The following is a 20,110-nucleotide window of genomic DNA, read 5'->3' as shown; positions in this document are numbered from 1 at the left end:
CAAGTTACAAAACCTAAATTTATAATAGTTTATCTACTCATTTGCCTTCTAAAATTGATTAATTTATAAAAACCAATACTGGTTTCAAACTTGTATAATAACTTATTATAAATCATCCTACTTTCATACAAAGTATCAGTTTGCCATTCATTAAAAATAAAAACTCTTTACACAGTGGTGAAAAGAGAGAATAAGTATTGTAATTTAAATATTTATACCAGGCTTTGTTATATTTGTGGGGATAAGACAACTTATAATGTGTAAGTATCGGCAAACCTTTGTAGTGGTGTTAAGTTTTATTTTTCATTCATGTACAAAAAAATTAACAAAGAAAGAAATCATATGTAACAAGCAAAAATTAATTTAACTTTAAAAATATGGTATCATTTGCATTATATGCATATTTATAAAATTAGGATTTCTGTTTAATATTTAAATATTTTGCATGGGAGAAGCATTTCTCTAATTATAACAGAGCAAAAGTTAAGATATTTAAAAAATATTTGCGTGATTTAAATAGCCTTTAATACCTTTACAACAAATAAAAGAAAAAGTTGGGTTTTAAAAATTAGGTAAATTAAAATAACTGCCAGTTAAGTTTTTCCACAAAAAATAATACACCTAGAACTAGTAGTTCTGAGTGCTCTATAATTGCTATTAGATTTCTAAGATAAATCTAGTATATATTTAAACATCTATCTAAAAATGTGAACCTTTCCAGGACATATTAAAATGAGAATTGGGGGGTGGGAGAGGGGAACCAGTGAAAGAACTGTCTTTTGATCATTCCTATGTATGATGTTAAGAAAAAATTAATTAATTAATTATTAAGCAGTTATTCTTGCTTCTCCCACTCTCCATTTTTCCTGTATGTGTATAATTGTCTTTTAAAAAAATTAAGTTATGAATACAAAATTATTCAATTTTATAACAGAATCTAAAAGCAGTTTCTATGTCAAATGAAATTAGATTGTTAAAGGCATTATTTAAAGAAAACATTTTGATGTATTGAAAACTAGAACAATGTATTTTATGATTATCTTTGGTAAAAGTAGTAGCATTGTTATTAACTATAAACAAAGCAAGAAGAAAATGTTGCAAATAAACTTCGATGAACATATTTTATGTGCTCCAATATCTCAATCAGGTCCAGTAGAGGACTGCATGTGTCATGGAAGTTGCCATATAAAGTGAGCAGGCAGAGATTAGAACGTGACATGGTAAGGTAAAAATAGCAATAAGTCAAATACTGGGCTTTGCAGTGATTGAAAAGGCACATGCAGTGACTTGTGATTTTACTTGTAAGTTCATTGGAAAATTGCAACAAGAAAGTAATAAAGTTCAACTATTACAAATATTCAAGTTCTTCACTTACCTCATCTGGATTGGCATTAAAGGTGAGGCTGCCTTCATCCAGCTGCATATATAATTTTCTAAAAGAAAATCCTATAGGTGGGTTCTTATTGTATATGGAACAGTGACCCCAAGTGGATTTACACAACCTATAAGAGATAAAATAAAAAAGAAAACATTACCATATTTAATTTCCCAAGTTAAATGTGTATAAACATGATAAAATAGTAACATGAAATGATATAAAAATAGATTTTATAGCTCTAAAGTTTAAAATTTTTAATTTTATGCTTTTAAAATTTGTTTCCTAGAGTATAATAGACAAATGCCTTCAATTTAGCAATTCTGACAGCACATAATAAATGTGGGTTACAAAGATCAATAATATTCCTAAGCACTATCTGAAGCTAAATATAAACTAATAATAATGATAGCTAACACTCAAGTGCTTACTAAATACCAAGCACTATTTAAAGCATTGTAACAGTATTAACTTGCTTATTAATCTTTACAGGATTCCTATGATGTTGGTGCTACAGGTAAGAAACACACACAATAAAAAAGTTGTCCAAGGTTGCACAGCAAATTTGTGTAGAGACAGGATCTGAACCCAAGGAGTGTTATTCCAGAGCTTGCAATCTTAACCAAGAGCTAAACAGGATTAAGTAAAATATGTGCTGTATTGGGACATAAAACTGAATGGGGCGGGGGGAGGGGGAAGATTGCTGGGCAGAGGGACAACATTTTTTAACTATATATAATAACAGGCAAACTACACACTGAAATTGTTTGTAATTTCAATACATACATCAAAAGCTGTGACATTAAGCATCACTATTTTTAAGATACTGCTTCAAAACACTGGCTCTTTACTATCACAAAGATAAATGAATGTTTAAATATTCATTAAAACCCAAAATCCTAACAGCTCATATTTCAACACACTATTTCTGCAGATTGGGATAGTTGTGTCCAACTCTGTACAGAGCCATTAAATACTGGTTATTTGAAAGCTAAGGTTTTATCTTACTACATTGCCAGAAATTCTGACTATATACCACAGATCATAAAATATAAACACATTATTCCAGAGACATGGAGAATATTGAAATTACATTTTGATATATTTTTTAATAACTATCTCAAAATGATCTGATTTTTGTGTGTTCAAAAACACCTACTTGTATACAACAAACAGATGATGCATTTTAGAATTATATAACTGTAACATATATAGTTTTATTAACCAATGTTGCCCCAATAAATTCAATTAAAAAATCATCATCATCAACAACAAAATCTACTTGCAGAGATAAACATTAAAGTAGTTTCACTTTCTAATATTCATTATCGATTTTGGGCTCAAACGTCCTTCTTTTCACACACATACACAATGTACAGGAAAACAAGAAAAAGCTACTATCTCAGCCTATAACACCAAAAATTGTGAAGATAGTGGGTAAAATACCTAATTTAATATTTAATATGAGACTATCTTCTTAATAGTTAATTATATCCTTGCATTATTTTTATAAAATAAATGATTTTAAAATAGTTTAAATAAGTTTAGTAACTTGCTTAGGAAATTATCAATATTTTAGTAGCCTCTTTAATCTATTCCCATAGATTTTGACATTTATTACTAAACTACAGAACCTCCCAATATTAGTAAGTATTCAGCACATCCAAAGTTAAAATAAAAACTAAGCCAGCCTTTAATTTAAAACAGAAGCAATTTATCACTAAGAAAAAAAATTCATGCATCATAAAAATAGGCATAATTATGTGGTAAAAAAAAAAAGGAAGCATTTCTTTAAAAAATGAACAATCCAGATTTAAATCACAAATGAAAACTACTTTCTGGTTGAGTTCATTCAGATGCGCTTAGTTATAAACTTTTTTTCAAAGATAAGAACATAAGTTTGCTGGGAGTACTAAAATGTAGAAAAGAGATTATAAATAAAATGATCAAGTTTTAAAGTACTTTTATTTCCTCTTATAACAAATCATTAAAATTAATGAACATAATTTATTTTAAACATTACTAATCAATATAATTTTTACTCACTTCCATAGTACCTTCACTATGATAAGACAATGAGAGAATGACAAGATGATACTGATGATTTATATCTATTTAGAGGTTAAGAAATTATCTATATAATTAGTACTGTAATTCTGTTGCATCTGGAAGCCTGTGTGAGAAATGTCATTGTTGGTAATACATTCTGACTAAAGATGAGCTATTTAGATAATTTATTAATTCTCTCAATTAGATTTTCATTTAGAAATTCAAGTCTCATAAAGACTTGTTTTTAGATATGTTTTATATCATTATGAAGTCCCTTTTAAAAATAATGAAACAAATTTTGGTAAAGAATGCTAGAAAAACCAATGATTTTCCTATGTTTGATAAATATTTTCACAACTCTAGTATATGTACTTTTTAAGGATTAATGTAACTTCCATAGAGTAGATTCTATTCCACCAAACATTCTTAGATTTATAGCTTAAATTTAAACTGGTATAATAGCTGTTAAAATTTCTATAATCTACATTCAGTTCAGCAGGTAGATGATCTCTTTGCTTTCTAATATTTGCCTACTTCATTGATTACATGGTGGTTAGAAAAAAATTAAAAGTAGATGAAATATTCATTCGTTAAAGTTTATGCTAACAAGCACCTCTGACAAAAATAAATATATGAGTAAACAAACACAGCCATACTAATGGAAACAATAAGATTTGAAGAATATTTATTGATTTTTAAGTATACTTGTTCTTTATAAGGGAAGCACAAACTACACCAGGGGTGTGAACACTTAATTTTGGATTATCAATTCTCACTTAACAACCTGTATTTTTAGAATAAACTGACAATTTTTGACTTAAAATAAACTGATGCATCTTGATTGGTAACCTCTCTTCTGTATCTGTAACTCATTTTCTTTTATACTGCCCTTCTTTTCCTAATATCAAATTTGACTGTGATGATAACTCTATCTTGATTTTCCAGGTTTTAATAAAGAACAACTCCGGTTGAAAGAAACATTTCATAATACAAATATAACTAGCATAAGAAGAACAGTTAAGGTGATTATGTTTGGAGATATCTGAGTTGAACTTACCCTTGCCACAGAAGTTCATCATTAGCGAGGTCCTGCCAAACACATGAAGCTAAGCAGAGGTCGGTTGCATTCAGGTAGGACAAGATGGTAAAGCTTAGCTCAGGAGGCAACATTTCCAAATTAATGAATCCTTCCTGTTCTTTAGATTTCCTTGCCTTCAAGAGATGATATATATCAATGCCTCCTTGGACTTGTTTACGATGGCTGCTGTTAGAAATGCTGCTGGCAGCCATCCTCCTGGTCTGCTCTCTGCTGAGGTAGCCTTGTTCACTGTAGCCTTCCTGCTGTAGCTGCTGGTTTCTGGCCACTCTCCACAGCCCCTGACCCATCTGCAAGCCTGGGAGAAAGCCAAAATGTAAAAAGGTTACATTAAAAAGGGAACCTGCGTTTCCCAATGGTACAACAACTCTGACATGAAGCATTCGTTTATCAGAATTAACATTCCTCATGAAAGCATATTAAGAAGTAATATATTACAAAGAATAGCTGGTACATCATACGTAGAAAACTTGGACAGAGAAAGTTTCAGAAATATTTGGTTTGATTATCACCTTTATCCCAGTTTGCTAACTACTTTTAAAGTCCACAGGTGACATAATAATTTTTCACATGGTGAGATTTAAAAGTTACTGGTATCCTAAAGACTCTTACAAATTATAATTATGTGGACTTATGGGCCAGTATTAAATAGAGCTCTGATCAGAGCACAGGACTTGAGTTAAAAGGCCTCTAGACCCTGCTTTTTATCACAACTCAGGCAAAGCTAAGCTAGCCCCTTTTAACCAAACTCCCAGATGCATAACAGCTGTGAAACAGGCTTTTAGTTTAATTCTTGCCAGTCTACATTTATGTTGTAGACTGTAATAAAATGTAACATAGGCCCTGAAGTCTAATTCAGAAACCTTATAAATTAGACACCTAGAACTCCATGATAAATAGCTCAATAATGACTATTTGGTTTTGTTGTTGCTTTAAGAAAAATAATAATGTAGACTAATTTTCCAGTTCTTCTCCATATAGGCCTATGGATTCCTCAGAGATAACTGGGAAAAGGCAGACAAGCGTGTGCTCGTCTCCTCCACTCCACCCACTGACCTCCAACCAGAGCAGTTCCACATTTATCTGTTGCAAATACTGGACTTCATCATATATAAACACTTAGAAAATTAATGACCCGGACTTTACATTTGATCTTAGCTTTAAAAATAAGTAACTTTTCCTAGGCAAATAAATTCATTAAGAAAAATCAAATCAGAAAAAGCTCTTAACTAATATAAGTAATTATTTTCATGATCTCTTTTCCTAACAAAATATTCTTGTTTTACAAACCCAAGTTGATTACTAATATGTGTGCATATTTCAAAGTTTGAAAATTGATTTAAACAAACAAACAAACATTTTATTGATTTTTTACAGAGAGGAAGAGAGAGGGATAGAGAGCTAGAAACATTGATGAGAGAGAAACATCGATCAGCTGCTTCCTGCACACCCCCTACTGGGGATGTGCCACAATCAAGGTACATGCCCTTGACCTTGACCGGAATCAACCCTGGGACCCTTCAGTCCGCAGGCAGACACTCCATCCACTGAGCCAAACCTATTAGGGCAAAAATTGATTTTTGTATAAAATCATTAAACTAAATTTCATAGCATAACCAGACCTTAAAATACGGGTTTGTTTTAATTAGCTGTTTACAATAAGGACTAACAAAGGTAACAAAAACAAAACCAAGAAACAAAATCCATGGGTGGCCAGAACTTCTAAAAATTATCAGGAACAATTTGAAAAATGAGAGGATTTCAAAATATGTCAAATATATTATTTTTTTCAATATCTATAAAGACATGATCCACATGTACATTTACTGAATTACTGGCTATTATTTAGATAACAGCCATTATAACAGATCACTTAATGATGAAAACAAAAAAAGAGTCCAGCATAATTTTTCACTCTTCCTCCTTACAGTGAACTGCTTAGACTTACAGGAGCTTAAGTTATTAAGAGATGGGGGTAGACAGAGAAGAAACATATTAATGATTTTAAAATGTGGGGAAATTTGTTTTTGCAAAGAAACCACAAAAATAATCTTTCCTCCTACAACACAAAGCACAGGAATTGTAGTAGTTCCTCTATTCATGATTAAGCTCTAGTAATTGCATTCTTATTTTTATTGTAGAATCTTAAGATAAAAAAGACAAGCCACAGACTTGGAGAAAATCTTTGCAAAAACACTTATCTGATAAAGGATTGGTATCCAAAATATACAAAGAACTCTTAAAAGTCAACAATAAAAAAAAAACAACCCACTTAAAATGCGCAAAATATCTCAAGAGACACCTTATCAAAAAAAGATATACAGATAGCAAATACACATATGAAAAGAGGCTCAACATCACATGTTATTAGGCAATCACAAATCAAAACAACAATGAGATAACTACTACTACACATCTACTAGAATGAAATCCAAAATACTGACAACACCAAATGCTGGCAAGTATGTGGGAATGCAAAATGGCACAGTCACTGTAGAAAATAATATGGTTGTTTCTTAGAAAACTAAACATGCTTTTACCATATAATCCAGCATTCATGCTCCTTGGTATTTAACCAAATAAGCTGAAAGCTTATATCCACACAAAAACCTGCACATGAATGTTTATAGCAGCTCTAGTCATAATTACCAAAACTTGTAAGGAACCAAGATGTCCTTCAGTAGGTGAGTGGATAAACTATGGTACATCCAATGGAATATTTAGTACAAAAAAAGAAATGAGCTATCAAGCCATAAAATGACATGCATGAAACTTAAATGCATATAACTAAGTGAAAGAAACTGATCTGAAGAGTCATATGTAATATGACTTTAATTATGACATCCTGGAAAAGACAAAACAAAAATAAAGTAACACAGAAAAATACAGAATATCAACATAAATTTGTAAGGAATTTTAAGTTTGCCCAATGGATAATTTAATTTTGATACATATTTAACATTTCGAGAACATTATAAAGAAAGGTATTCTTTTCATCATGGCTATTTCTGCGTTAACCTCAGCAAGAAAATATATAGAAATCACATTGATTGCTAAAGCTCAAGTAGCCTGTAATAAAATGTAAATTTTAGATACTTAAACTTATTTGTCTCTTTACGTTGGCACAACGAAAGGTAAAAAATCAAACACGGTAACTATGGTTATTTGGAGTCTCAAGGTTTAAGGCATTTAGTATCAATTTCTGTGTATTTCCCCTACAGCATCTTTCCAGTGGCATATGGTTAAGCAGCTGTTGTTACTCTCAGGGATGTTGCTAGGAAACACAGACTCAGGGAGATTTCCCTAGGCTCTGGACTTTAATGGGAATCACTAAAATTGAGCGCTGGATGTGATTCAGAAAGCATCCGGCAGGTAGAAAGAGGTAAAGCCAGCAGCTGGTCCTTAAATAAAAAGTAAAACAAAAAACAAAAAAAACAACTCGATGGGGAGAGGGGAAGTTTTAGGCTCATGTACACATAATTCAGACAAAGAAAACGGCATTTTCTATTCTCCTACTGTTAAATAATACTGCAAATTGCCCTTTTGGGACTCCATTTTTTCTTTTAAAGCAGTTGTTGATACTGGGCAAGAACACAGTACAATAAACCATTTGAGGAAGATTAATATAAGTTTATCCGATAGAGAAAGGAAAGGGTGTTTATAGTGTTCTACCCCACTCCCAATCTTCCTCAGGGTGACAGGGATGTGCAATGTGAATGGAACTGTCAGAAAAGTCATAAAACTCTCAAAAAGACATGATATCCTTTGCAGACGTTGTGAAGCAAGTCATGGAGGGAGCGGTGTTGTGGACTCTGAAGTCCAACAGAGGAGTTTAAATCCTCACTCCACTGGTTATTACTTACAGGACTTTGGGAAATTTACTTGATTATTCTAAACTTTAGTTTCTTCATATATAATGTGGAAAATAACACTTATAGCCTAAAAGGCTGTTGTATTAGATGAGATAATGCATGTAAAGTTTCATTCCACAGCTAATAACCACTAAGATGTTATCACTTTGTTTTGACAAAATAATATTTTCACAAAGTAAAAATGATTAGTACTTTGGTAAAATATATTTAATGATGCTTAATTGCCCTCATGTTCTGTACACCAAATAAGCTCATTTGTTCATGTCGACACTTGCATAGCATGGTAAGGTTTATTTACATAATTCTTCATCCCCTATCTGATATTTTAGACATGGTTATTTGTTCCCTTCATAAAAGCAATTCTTTTACATCAATGACTACATTTTAAAAAACAACATCCAAAACCTAAAAAAACAAAATCCTGCCTTATGTTTCACAAAATGTTTTTAAACTTCAGCATGCCTTATGGTGGTGTCAATAGAAATGGCATGAAACAGGTCCTATGTTATCATGAGTAAGCTTCAACATTTGGCTCTAAAAGAGAGAGAAAATATGATAGTTTCATGCTGAGTTCTTGCATGATTTCAAACTCTTAAAATTTGTCATTTGTGTCAATTACGTGATCAAAAAATTAAGCTGCATAGTGGAATCACTGAGTAGGCTAAGAGTTTCAAACTAAATAAAAATTAAACACAAAAAGAAGTTTTTGTATTTGAAATAAATACTTTGGTATAAATATGGATTTTGTGATGAAATCACTACTGATTATTTGTTCATTCAAAACAGAGATATTTATTTTTTGAAAACAATACTTACTCTTATAAGAACACTAGAGGCCCAGTGCATGAAATTTCATGCACTGGGGGATGGGGGTCCCTCAGCCCGGCTTGCGCTCTCTCACAGTCTGGGACCCCTCGGGGAATGTCTGACTGCTGGCTTAGGCCCGCTCCCAGGCCCCCTCGCTCCCGCCACTGCGGCTGTGCTCGCCAGCTGTGAGTCCGGCCTGTGGGAGCACACTGACCACCAGGGGACAGCTCCTGCTTTGAGCGTCTGCCCCCTGGGGTCAGTGTGCGTCACAGCTACCCGTGGTTCAGCTGTTTGGTCGATTTGCATATTAGGGTTTTATTATATAGGATAATTAGTCTATTCCAGTGGTCGGCAAACTCATTAGTCCACAGAGCCAAATATCAACAGTACAACGATTGAAATTTCTTTTGAGAGCCAAATTTTTTAAACTTAAACTTCTCCTAACGCCACTTCTTCAAAATAGACTTGCCCAGGCCGTGGTATTTTGTGGAAGAGCCACACTCAAGGGGCCAAAGAGCCGCATGTGGCTCGCGAGCCGAGGTTTGCCGACCACTGGTCTATTCCATGTTAAGATAAAAAAAACCAGTCAATTCTTATAGTTCTGTAAAATCACTGCAAACATGGAATTAGCAAATAATAAACCACTGCTCCTAGAAGAAAAACAGGGTTAGATTCCTGCGAGCCTTTGGACATGACGTTTTTGCCAGCTGATCAATACATAATTTTGTTTTGTGTCTTTCTACTGTTCACTACCACAGAACTCACCAATTCTGAAAGAAGTTTATTTAACTGGTATTTTCTCTGTAAAGCACAATCACAGCCTTCTTAAACTTAGGAACACTAGACAGCTCTTCAGCGTTATACTTGGGGGCCATTTTAAATCACAAAATCATCAACAAACGGCACAAATGGGAAAACTGTGGCACTATATTAACCACAAAAATGATTTGTTTACAACATGAGAACTAAAAAAGGCAGAGCATTCGTTGCCTTATTCAAACTTAGCTGGAAATGTGTGTCTCCATGGATGCAAATTTTTGCAGCTCTGCAAATGTCCAAGAATGATTGGAAAAGTGTCAAGAAAATTGACTTGGGGATAAAAATATTTAATGAGTAGACAAATTCACTAATACAAAATCTACAAATAATGAGAACTGTAAATTTATACTATTCTAGATGGCCCATGCATTTTTCTTCCAGATGTGAATATATTTTGTTAAAGTTTATCATCTTCAGATCTATGCAATTATAAGGATCTTCAAAATGAAATCAAAGGTATTTCTAAATGTGGAAATAGTATTTCATTATTTATTATCTGATAGAAATAAGCAAAAAAATTCATAATTACTTAGGTTACAGAGGAGAAATTATGTTAACAAAAATCCTCTAGAAGTTATCAAATTTTGAAATTTTTCTTTTCAGAGGACAAATTAAGCTATGTGGTGAGGAAAAGAAACCAAGGTAATTAGGACACTTATATATTTTCTTATTTTTCAAACTGACAATAAAACCGATACTAATAAACTAAGATTTAGATATTCTTTAGTAAGTTTAAATTCTTCATTGAGCATGGTTAACCCAAATATAATAAACCTGGAACTCCCTTTTAAATCGGATGAAGTATCAAATGAAGCAATGGCCAAAGAGGCAAATAAATATTATTAAGGAATTTATATTTTCCTGGAATTATGCAAACATGGCTATCAATTTAACTAATCTTGAGTGCTTTAATACAGTGGTCAAACAATGCTCCCTCTGTCTCAGAGCTATTTTATATTGCTTGGTTTAAAGGTCAAATATTCGTGCTCAATTCTGTACTACTCACAAATGCACTCCATGAGTGGACAGGAGATTCAAAAACCTGGCACTAAAGGCTATTGAACAGAGATTGGTAACCAAATTAAGTGACCTTGAATACTCAGTGGTGCTATGGATAAATGTGTCATATCAGCTAAATGACAGAGGGGTATTTTATTTTCATTTATTTAAATTTTATATTTTGGTACTATCATATCTTACACTTCAAATTTAACTTTCAATTCCTAAAATCCTATGTGCCATGGCCCAGTAGCTAGGATAACATAAATGGATATTAACATGATTTTAGGACTGATTCCAGCATTTTTCTTTGGAAAATATTTACCAAGAAGAGTGCATACAGCTTCTTACTTAAAGATCCATTATGGAGAGAATAGCCGCTATCACCTCTAAAGGATCTGTGGTACCTGTCAATATTTTAGGCATGTTACATGTAGGGTTATTATACATCATTGATAATTTTCCTTCTAAAACAGCTCTTTTGGTATTATATAACTTAATTTTAATATTCTGAGCTCTAAAATTATTTCAATTCATTCACAGTTTTAGAAATAGGTTTTAAACCAGAATTAAGATAAATATAAATGGTAGGGTACCATCTCATGATCATGATTTATGACATAAGGCAGTGATTTTCAACTGGTGTGCCACAAGAATTTTTAAAACATGCAACACCTGACTATTCAGTCAGGGGTGCTGACCTTTTTTCCCTTAGATTGTCAAATTTAAATAATGACAACAGCCAATACAACAGTAGTTGTCTGGTGTGAATGAATGAAAATCATACCTTTTTCTTTTTTTATCAGATCGGCAAAAATATATTTTTTGGTATGCTGCAGAATTTTAGTAGTTTATGTGTGCCATGAGATGAAAACAGTTGAAAGTGGCTGACATAAAATATCAATTGGACAGCAGATAGAAGAAAGAATGTTCTCACTTTTGAAAAAATCTTTTATGGTCAACTTTTGTCTTGATAGAAATATAGGATTGATTCCCCAGCTGGTTTGGCTCAGTGGATACAGCATCAGTCTGTGGACTAAAGGTTCCTGGGTTTGATTCTGGTCAAGGACACATGCCCGAGTTGTGGGCTCAATCCCCAGTAGGGGACGTGCAGGAGGCAGCTGATCAATGATTCTCTCTCATCATTGATGTTTCTATCTCTCTCTGCCTCTCCCTTTATCTCTGAAATCAATAAAAATACATGTATTTAAAAAGATATAAGATTGAGCACAGCTCTAACCGGTTTGGTTCAGTGGATAGAGCGTTGGCCTGCAGACTGAAGGGTCCCAGGTTCGATTCCGTTCAAGAGCATGTACCTTGGTTGCAGACACATCCCCAGTAGGGGGTGTGCAGGAGGCAGGTGATCAATGTTTCTCTCTCATTGACGTTTCTAACTCTCTCTCCCTCTCCCTTTCTCTCTGTAAAAAAATCAATAAAATATATATTTTTAAAAAGATTGAGCACATATAATTATCACCTTTCCCTTCTATTAAAATGAGAGAAAAGGAATAAAAATTGTAAAAACTAAACCTATGAAAGGAAAACAGGATGTTAATTGGACATGAAATTTCAACAGATTTCTGTAACATGAGAGTGGAAGGGGATTGCTTACTAATGAACCCATGAAGAGAAGGAGGAGAAAAGTCTGGAAGAGCAGGGAGAGAAGTACATTACAGAACCCTCAAGAGGCTTTTAGGGGTCCAAAATACAGAATAAAGATGGAAGTAATTCAGAGCAAAATGGGGAACAAAAAAAAAAAGGATTAACATCTCTGGGTCACTGTTTCTTTACTTACACAATAATGAAAAAAAAAATCCCCTTTACAATTTTTTGTGAGAATTAAATGTGTGCACATGGAACAACAGACCACAATTTAGCCACCAACACACATACATCGTGTGTCTAGAATGCTTATGCATCTATTTCAACCCCTCTCCTTACCTAGGTAAAATGAAGAGGCAGGCGGTTTCACTAAAGAAAGTGAATGACCTTAGAGAAAAGACTCCCCTCCTCTCCTACTCGCATTTACAAGTGGCCCAACATAATGGCTATCAAACCAGAGCAAGGGCAACCCTATGCAGATGCATACACCTACAGATCAACTTTTTATTGTCTTATTAAAGTGCAGCAGAGATACTTACACAACAATCACCTGGTTTATTTTTCCTGATTTCACCCAGTGACTCTTCAATAAGGTAAATTTAATCTTAATCTAATAGACATAGTTATAAAATCATATACTTTACATATGACATATTGTGAGAGTTTGAGTAGAGTAGGAATCCACTGAAACTCTGCTATATAGGAATATGATAGAAAGGTACATCTTTCTCCCAACTTTCCCCTTTCCAATCCACTTGGGATCCCCCACCCCTTCACCCTCTAAGGGCTACCAAGAAACTCTTTCTTAAATATGGATTATGAATGTCCAAAGCTTTTATTCTTAACCACCAAACCACATGCCCAGAGTTGTTAGAGCCCACAGATGGCAAAGGCAATCTACCATCTGTTTCTTCATCACTGGCTCGCATCTTTTACCTCTGTCACTGCTTGTTAGCTCCATTCTCTTTCCCAGCAGTGCTTCTCTTTCAGACTACTGTTCTTGTGGAAAGCACATAGGCTTTGATGTGAAAACAAGTCTGGTTCAAACTCCAACATGGAATCTGATGAGCCTGTAGTCTGTGGTCCTCATTTGCCTCATCAGTAAAATAATGGATAATTCTTACCCAATGGATTCTTAGAGAACCTACCCACAGTAGATAGTTTACAATAAGAGATAGTTTTGTAGCCACCCCTCACGCCCTTTTAAATGATAACACTTATTTTGTGTTTTTTCCATTTCAGAGTACACTTGATTATTTTGTACTTAATTACCCGAGTAGTCATATCCTGGTTCTAAATTTCATTAATTTAGGATTTGTGAAATTTGGAGAGATTCCATTCACCTTTGATAGGAGAAGAAAATAACAACTAGTGAATATATAAAGTAGAAGCTAACTTTGCTTAGATTGATATATAAACACAAAGTTTAGCAAATAAGGCCAGTGATAACAAAGATACTGTTTTGGTGTTAAGTACTAACATAATATTTAATCGCTATTGATATGTTAATGTCTGACAGAGAAATGGGTAGAAATTTTCTTGATACTGTTATTCTGAAGGGTGAATTTAAAATTGGAGCTCCAATTATGCCATATAATGTGTGACTGTAAATACTTCAAACAAGCTTTCTGAGCTTCTATTTCTCATAAAAGAGGGGAATTCACTCCTATCTATTTTATAGGGTTGCTAATGAGCCTTAACTAACATAACATATATAAAAGCCTCTTTTAATTGGTAAAGCTGTATGTAGGTCCTACCTCACTTTCTTTTTTTCTAATGTAAACATCTGAGAAACAGCTATACCTACATTTTTTTTTAACACAATTTTGGATGTAGTTTTCTCTTTTTAAAAAAAGTTTTAGTCTAAATGAATTTTTTGCAAACAGCATAAAGGAACTTCCACCTAGAAGGCAGTTTACATTAGATTAATTACCAACAACTATATCAGTTAGTTTTTAAGAACAATAATACTTTTCTATTGACTTTCAGAAGATGGCTGTATTTCTAAAAGGGATGGTGCTTTGGACTGACTGCATTTGTAATGTCTTGCCTTTTTTCAAAAAGGCAGAGTATTTCTACAAAAGAATAAGACAGAAATTATTTATTAATAGTGGTTGGAATATCTAATAGAAAGCCTATATTTAAAATATTAAGCAGCTTTAGTCAAAACATGTCCTTGTGACAGTTAGACATCAAATAAAGCATCTTCTATAAGAAAAGGCTAACAGAACTAAGGCTTTTAGTAATTCCATGACACTAAGCATTCAAATGGACATGCTGTGGAGACAACTATAAGTAATAAAGAATAGTTTATACCCTATGCAGGTAGAGAATACACAATGGCAGATGGGAAAAATATAAAGGAGGCTGGAGGTCTTAAAAAAAGCATTCTGCTTTAAATAATTTTGTTTGAAGCAAAACCATTCCCTACTTCTCTTCCTGAGCAAACAATGTTAAATTACTGGTTTGCAATTGACATGAAAAATCTCATTTAAATACTCATTATAAATAGTTAGTTTTCTTTGATATTTCTTAAGTGTCTACATGGTGGAATTTATAAATAAGAAATTGCCTACTTCAGAGATAGAGATCTAAAGTATGTACCAAAAGAGTTATCTCTCAAATGCAATGTATATTAAGATTTAAAGATCAGGAACGTTCACTTATTTGTACCCTTTTGACAATTTTCTTTTTTTTCTAGCAGAAAGAAGTAACAACTATATTTTTGTTTTAAAAAATCTGTGATATTTTGATATTACTCAATGGCATAGGAACACAGGAGATTCTGTGAGAAAATATTTTCTATGAGACATTTAGAATCAATTTGGCAGCCCAGCATTTACTTCTCTACTTCCAAAAGAACAGACCACCAAGGTAGTTTAGAAAAGTCTGAGTAGAGAATTAAAAAAAAAAAAAAAGGAAAGGAAAGAAAAAACCTGATAACCAATCACACCTCTAAAGCTGAAAGGCAACAACTGTAAAGAAATGAAGGAAGGGTCCGTCCACAAGGAGGTCTTTCTAAGGAGAAAAGGGAAATAGCTAAGGACTAAGAGGTCACAGGGTACATTAAACACATAAAAAACCCACTCATTAAATTTAAAGATCTGGTCCTGCAAGAGCAGTTTTTGTTCCTAAAAGGCATACCAGTTGTACTTGTTTTAATTCACAAAGATTTACAATATTACTTTGTTTTCTGGAGGTTTTTTCCTGTTCTTTAATTTGATTCTATAATGAGTGTTACCAAATGGCATCTAAACAAATGTAAAAATTAAGACGCGTCATTTAAATGTAACCCAAAAGCTGAGAACTGTGTGCCTATTTAATTTCTTCAGCTTCTTTTTCAAAAAATGTTCCACTGTCTGTTTTAACTTTTAAATAAATTTATCATATTTCTCACCAGCATTATTTTTAATTACACTGGTTCTTACTTAACTGCACTATTTACTCAACCCAATTATAATCAGCAGCTGCATATCCCAACTCACCTCCTCAGGACATACCACACTCCATGCCCACCAACCACAATGGCCATTCCTATGAGAGTTGTGGAATTAAAAACAAAACAAAGACTGTAACTCTTACTGAATTACTTTTACACAAACCAAACAATGTATTAAAATAAAATAAATATCAAAGGAAGCCCCAAATAGGGGGAAAATCAGAAATGAGCTGAGAAACATCTAATAATAAAGATTCCGACACAAAACATGGTTCTGATTCAGGCTTCTTCTTTACCTAGTTGTGGGTACTGAGCAAGTCACTTAAATTTCAGTCTCAGTTTCCTCACCTGTGATACAAGGGTTTTGAACTTGATGATCCCTAAGGTCTCTTTTAGCTATAAAATTCTATGATTCTATAAAAGTAAAATGAGAAAACATTCTTTTAGAAAGTAAAATGAAGAGGTGATGGAGACAGATGTATGTATGTGTGTTTGAGTGTATTTAGCATCTGCCCTTCCCATCTCTCTTTTCCATGTTCATGACTTCTACAAATCACTATTCAGCATGAGCCAATAGGGGTTCGTTCTCCAAGCATGATTCACTTGCTAAAATCTCGCTCCTTCTTTCAATCAGTTTATGAAATCCTGTACAACCTATTCTTGAAGAATATGCAAATTGCTGATTACAGAGCTAAACTCCCTAAATCTGCTGCATAAATTTGAAACCACAAATATCTTTTCTCATCTCTATATCACAAAAGTATTTGCCCCAAATATGATGTAATCTTACTCAAGTCAGGACATTTTAGTTTTAGTGTAGAATCTATGTCAATAAATTTGTCAGAATAACAAAATGATGAGAAAAAATAAGGAAATGGGGAACATAAGTTTTTAGAAGTAGATGTATGATATTAAAGTTGTTTTAAAATTTTAAGTAAAATACTTCAATGAAAAAGTATCATGGGTTAGATGTATGTTTCACAGACTTTCAATATTAATTATTTTGATGCATTATCACAGGCCAACCATTAGTCTGTTTCCAAATTTGAATCAAGATATAGAAAAAAATAGTGTACACAGCAGTTGGCTAATCAATGAACTATAAAATCATAAATCTGAATGACTAATTTCAATGTACTACGATTAAAAAAGGTCATCTCTTGGTAATTCAATGTTGTAGTTTACACAAAACACAACAAACACACAAAACATCCCCTATTAAACTGATCATACATAATAAATTACAATTCATGTTTTAGCTTATCTAGAAGTTATTACCTTAAGATATTTTATGGGTGAAAGTACATCAACTGTGTTACTTTTGTAAGCATCTGTTTAAAATTTTGCAGCCATCTAAGGGCCCCAAACTACTATAAATGAAGTATGTTAACCTGATAGGGAGCCCCAATTTAAAAGCCAAATTTACAATCTGAGAATTGACACAATCAGGCTGGTATTAAGCCCCTGAGGGATAAGAGATAAACTTGAGTAATACTTTACTTACAGATAAGGATTTACAACATCTTTCAAACTTGGAAGAAGCATAGACATTTTTACAGTGGGTCACAGCCAAAACAGTGTCACAAGAAAACCTGAAGTCTATACCTTTAATTTCTGATAAACTTATATGGTTCACTGACAAAAGCTGTGCTGGTCATGTACATCCAGGTAATGCTGGAAAAGGTGGTACCTGCCACCGAATAGTGCTTAAAAACAGACATGCAAGATACAGTTAGTTCCACTCTAGGACATGCCTCTCCCCCATCCCTTTTTGTTCTCATACCACATAAAGACTGCCACTGATCTGCCTTCTTTCCACAACAGAAGGCTTTCCTCTACCCTTTCCTAACTTCTTTCCTCCTTAAAAGCTAACGGTTGCTCATGTTTGCTTTGATACAATTTCAACCATATAAAAAGGCAATGAGTAAGGAATACACAATCTCCAGCTGTGATATGCTCTGCTCACAGAGACCTTAAAAAACAAGCATTCCTCAGATACACATCATCCCTCAGGCAGTTTCCCAAGCAAAATAATAAGCCTCTCTTCAAATAATTAGTGGGGGGGGGGGGGGAAGAGAAAAAATTTTTTTCCAAGAGAGATAAGGCTTGTATAAGTTTGTTTATTTCTTTACAGTCTGACCGCATTTCTACTCAGTTATTCCTATCTATTAACTCCTAAAATTTATCAGGCAGGGTATCTGTTAGGCAGCCTCTAAGACGGCCCCCAAAGATCCTGGCATCCTGGGATAAGCCCTTGTGTAATCCTCTCCAGATAGATTTTGGGTTGGATTATTTACTCACTTCCAACAAACAACATGGCAGTGGTGATGGGAAAAAACTTCGGAGATTAGGTTATAAAAGACTATAGAGAGTCTTTAGGACTCTCGGTTAGATGGACTAGCCAGCTGCTATACTGTGAGGCAGCCCTATGGGGAAACCCATGTGGCAGAAAAGTAGGCCTGCCAATAACAAGGTGAATGCACTAGGAAGTGGATCCTTGTAACCCTCAGAGGAATCTTCAGGTGACATCTCAGCCCCCATTTACAGCTTGACCACAACTGCATGAAAGACCATGAGTCAGAGGTGCTCTGCTAAGCTTTTCATGAGTTTCTGACTCACAGAAACTTTGCTATAATAAATCCTTGTTATTTTAAGCAGCTAAATTTGGGGGCAATTTGTTACTCAGCAATGGATAACTAATGAAGTATCTAATCAGACAAACTGTCAAGTTAACTGGATAAAAATGGGAAGTTTCTTACTCAACCTGAAAAAATAGGAAAAAAAAAGTATTCTTCATTCTGCTCAATTTTGCAAACCATTTTCTTAGGCGGGGGGGAGGGGGGGCTTCTACCTCAGAAATAAGGTTACCAAATGCCAAACATTAAAAGAGGGAGAAGAAAAACTGAAATGGAAAACATAAATTAGCTCCACCTTGCAGTAGTAAACATCATGATATACTGATTTAGACAGAAACACCTGGGATCCTTTAAAATCTAAATTCCACTTGTTAAAACAAGCACACTCAATTACTAAATTACCAAACCTCAACAAAACATAAACAGAGCCTAAAAATAAAACAACGAAAACCTTAAGTGGCTGAGGATTAGGAATCATTTATGTGATGTCATCCAATGAATAATATTTAATTGAGCATCCACCATATAAGAAACTAAAGCCCAGTTACAGAGAAACGAACAAAAGAGGACAAACGAAGAATCTTTCAACTTTATAACCAAAGTCTGATAACTGAAGCAACTGGCAATCTATCGTGACTTTAACTGTGTTTGCATTCATATTACTGAGAAGTATGTAAAGAACCTAAAACTGTGCACCAAAAAAAAAAAAAAAGCCACAAAAGTAACAACGGACACAAAACCTACTTTGCTTGAAAAGCAACACTTGGGTTAGAAGATAATCATTGCCCCTTCTCGGCTTTATTTCAGAATGAAGTTGGGTCACTACGTAGGGTCCCAAGCTGACCTTAATGGCCTAGAAAACCCAAGGAACACACCTACCTATTCCCGCCTGCTGACACCGCCTTATTCCTCACTTTAATTAGCCGTCACCGCTGTCACTCAAGAAGCTTTGCACTGTCATTGGTCCCAAAGTCTTGCTGGTTGGCAAGTTTCTACTAACTAGCGAGCACCAGTTATCTTCATTTCCGAGGAGAGAAGTGGGGGGTGTAGGAGGGGAAAGAAGCAAGAGCTCTGAAATACTAGGCTGACGCTTGTACCTGAGCGACCTGCGATCCCCACCGCCGCCGCGACGAATCGGCCTCTGGACGGGGGCTTTTAGCCAAAAAAGAAAAGAGCTCAGCCGGGAACTGGTGCCCAGGCCATGGAGAAGCCGGCTCAGACGTTCCTGGCTCACGCCGGTGGGGGTGAGGGCGGCGAGAACCCCAGAGACAGCACCGGCTTCCTCCAAAGGGAGCGCACCTCCAGCTGCAGCAGCGAGGGCTGCCGACAGCCTGAGGTTTGACGTTTCCTATTGTTGCCGGAAGTGACGTGTGAGGTCTGAGGCTGAAAGCAAAAGCATTTTTATCTCCGTCGTTT

The 20,110-nt window shown here is 34.3% G+C and overlaps 1 protein-coding gene across 3 annotated transcripts in view; it reads right to left on the bottom strand.

The window, feature by feature from the left end:
- The window catches only part of FBXO8 (F-box protein 8), a 43,902-nt gene extending 23,863 nt beyond the window's left edge, over positions 1 to 20,039 (bottom strand). The window contains exons 1-4 of one of the 3 annotated variants that reach the window (XM_079772947.1): positions 19,574 to 19,706; positions 16,105 to 16,153; positions 4,482 to 4,818; positions 1,376 to 1,502 (exon numbers count right to left, since the gene is read on the bottom strand). In XM_079772947.1, coding sequence (XP_079629073.1) covers positions 1,376 to 1,502; positions 4,482 to 4,810 — 456 coding nt within the window. In that variant the 5' untranslated portion in view covers positions 4,811 to 4,818; positions 16,105 to 16,153; positions 19,574 to 19,706. Of the gene's footprint in view, positions 1 to 1,375; positions 1,503 to 4,481; positions 4,819 to 16,104; positions 16,154 to 19,573; positions 19,707 to 19,791 lie in introns of those variants that run through there. The other 2 variants (XM_079772945.1, XM_079772946.1) reach the window with 2 other exon arrangements.
- Between the last annotated feature and the right edge of the window lie 71 nt (positions 20,040 to 20,110).

The sequence above is a fragment of the Cnephaeus nilssonii genome, assembly GCF_951640355.1.
Source record: "Cnephaeus nilssonii genome assembly, chromosome: 5".
NCBI classification, from domain to species: domain Eukaryota; kingdom Metazoa; phylum Chordata; class Mammalia; order Chiroptera; family Vespertilionidae; genus Cnephaeus; species Cnephaeus nilssonii.
This window is presented reverse-complemented; position numbering and strand designations above follow the sequence as displayed.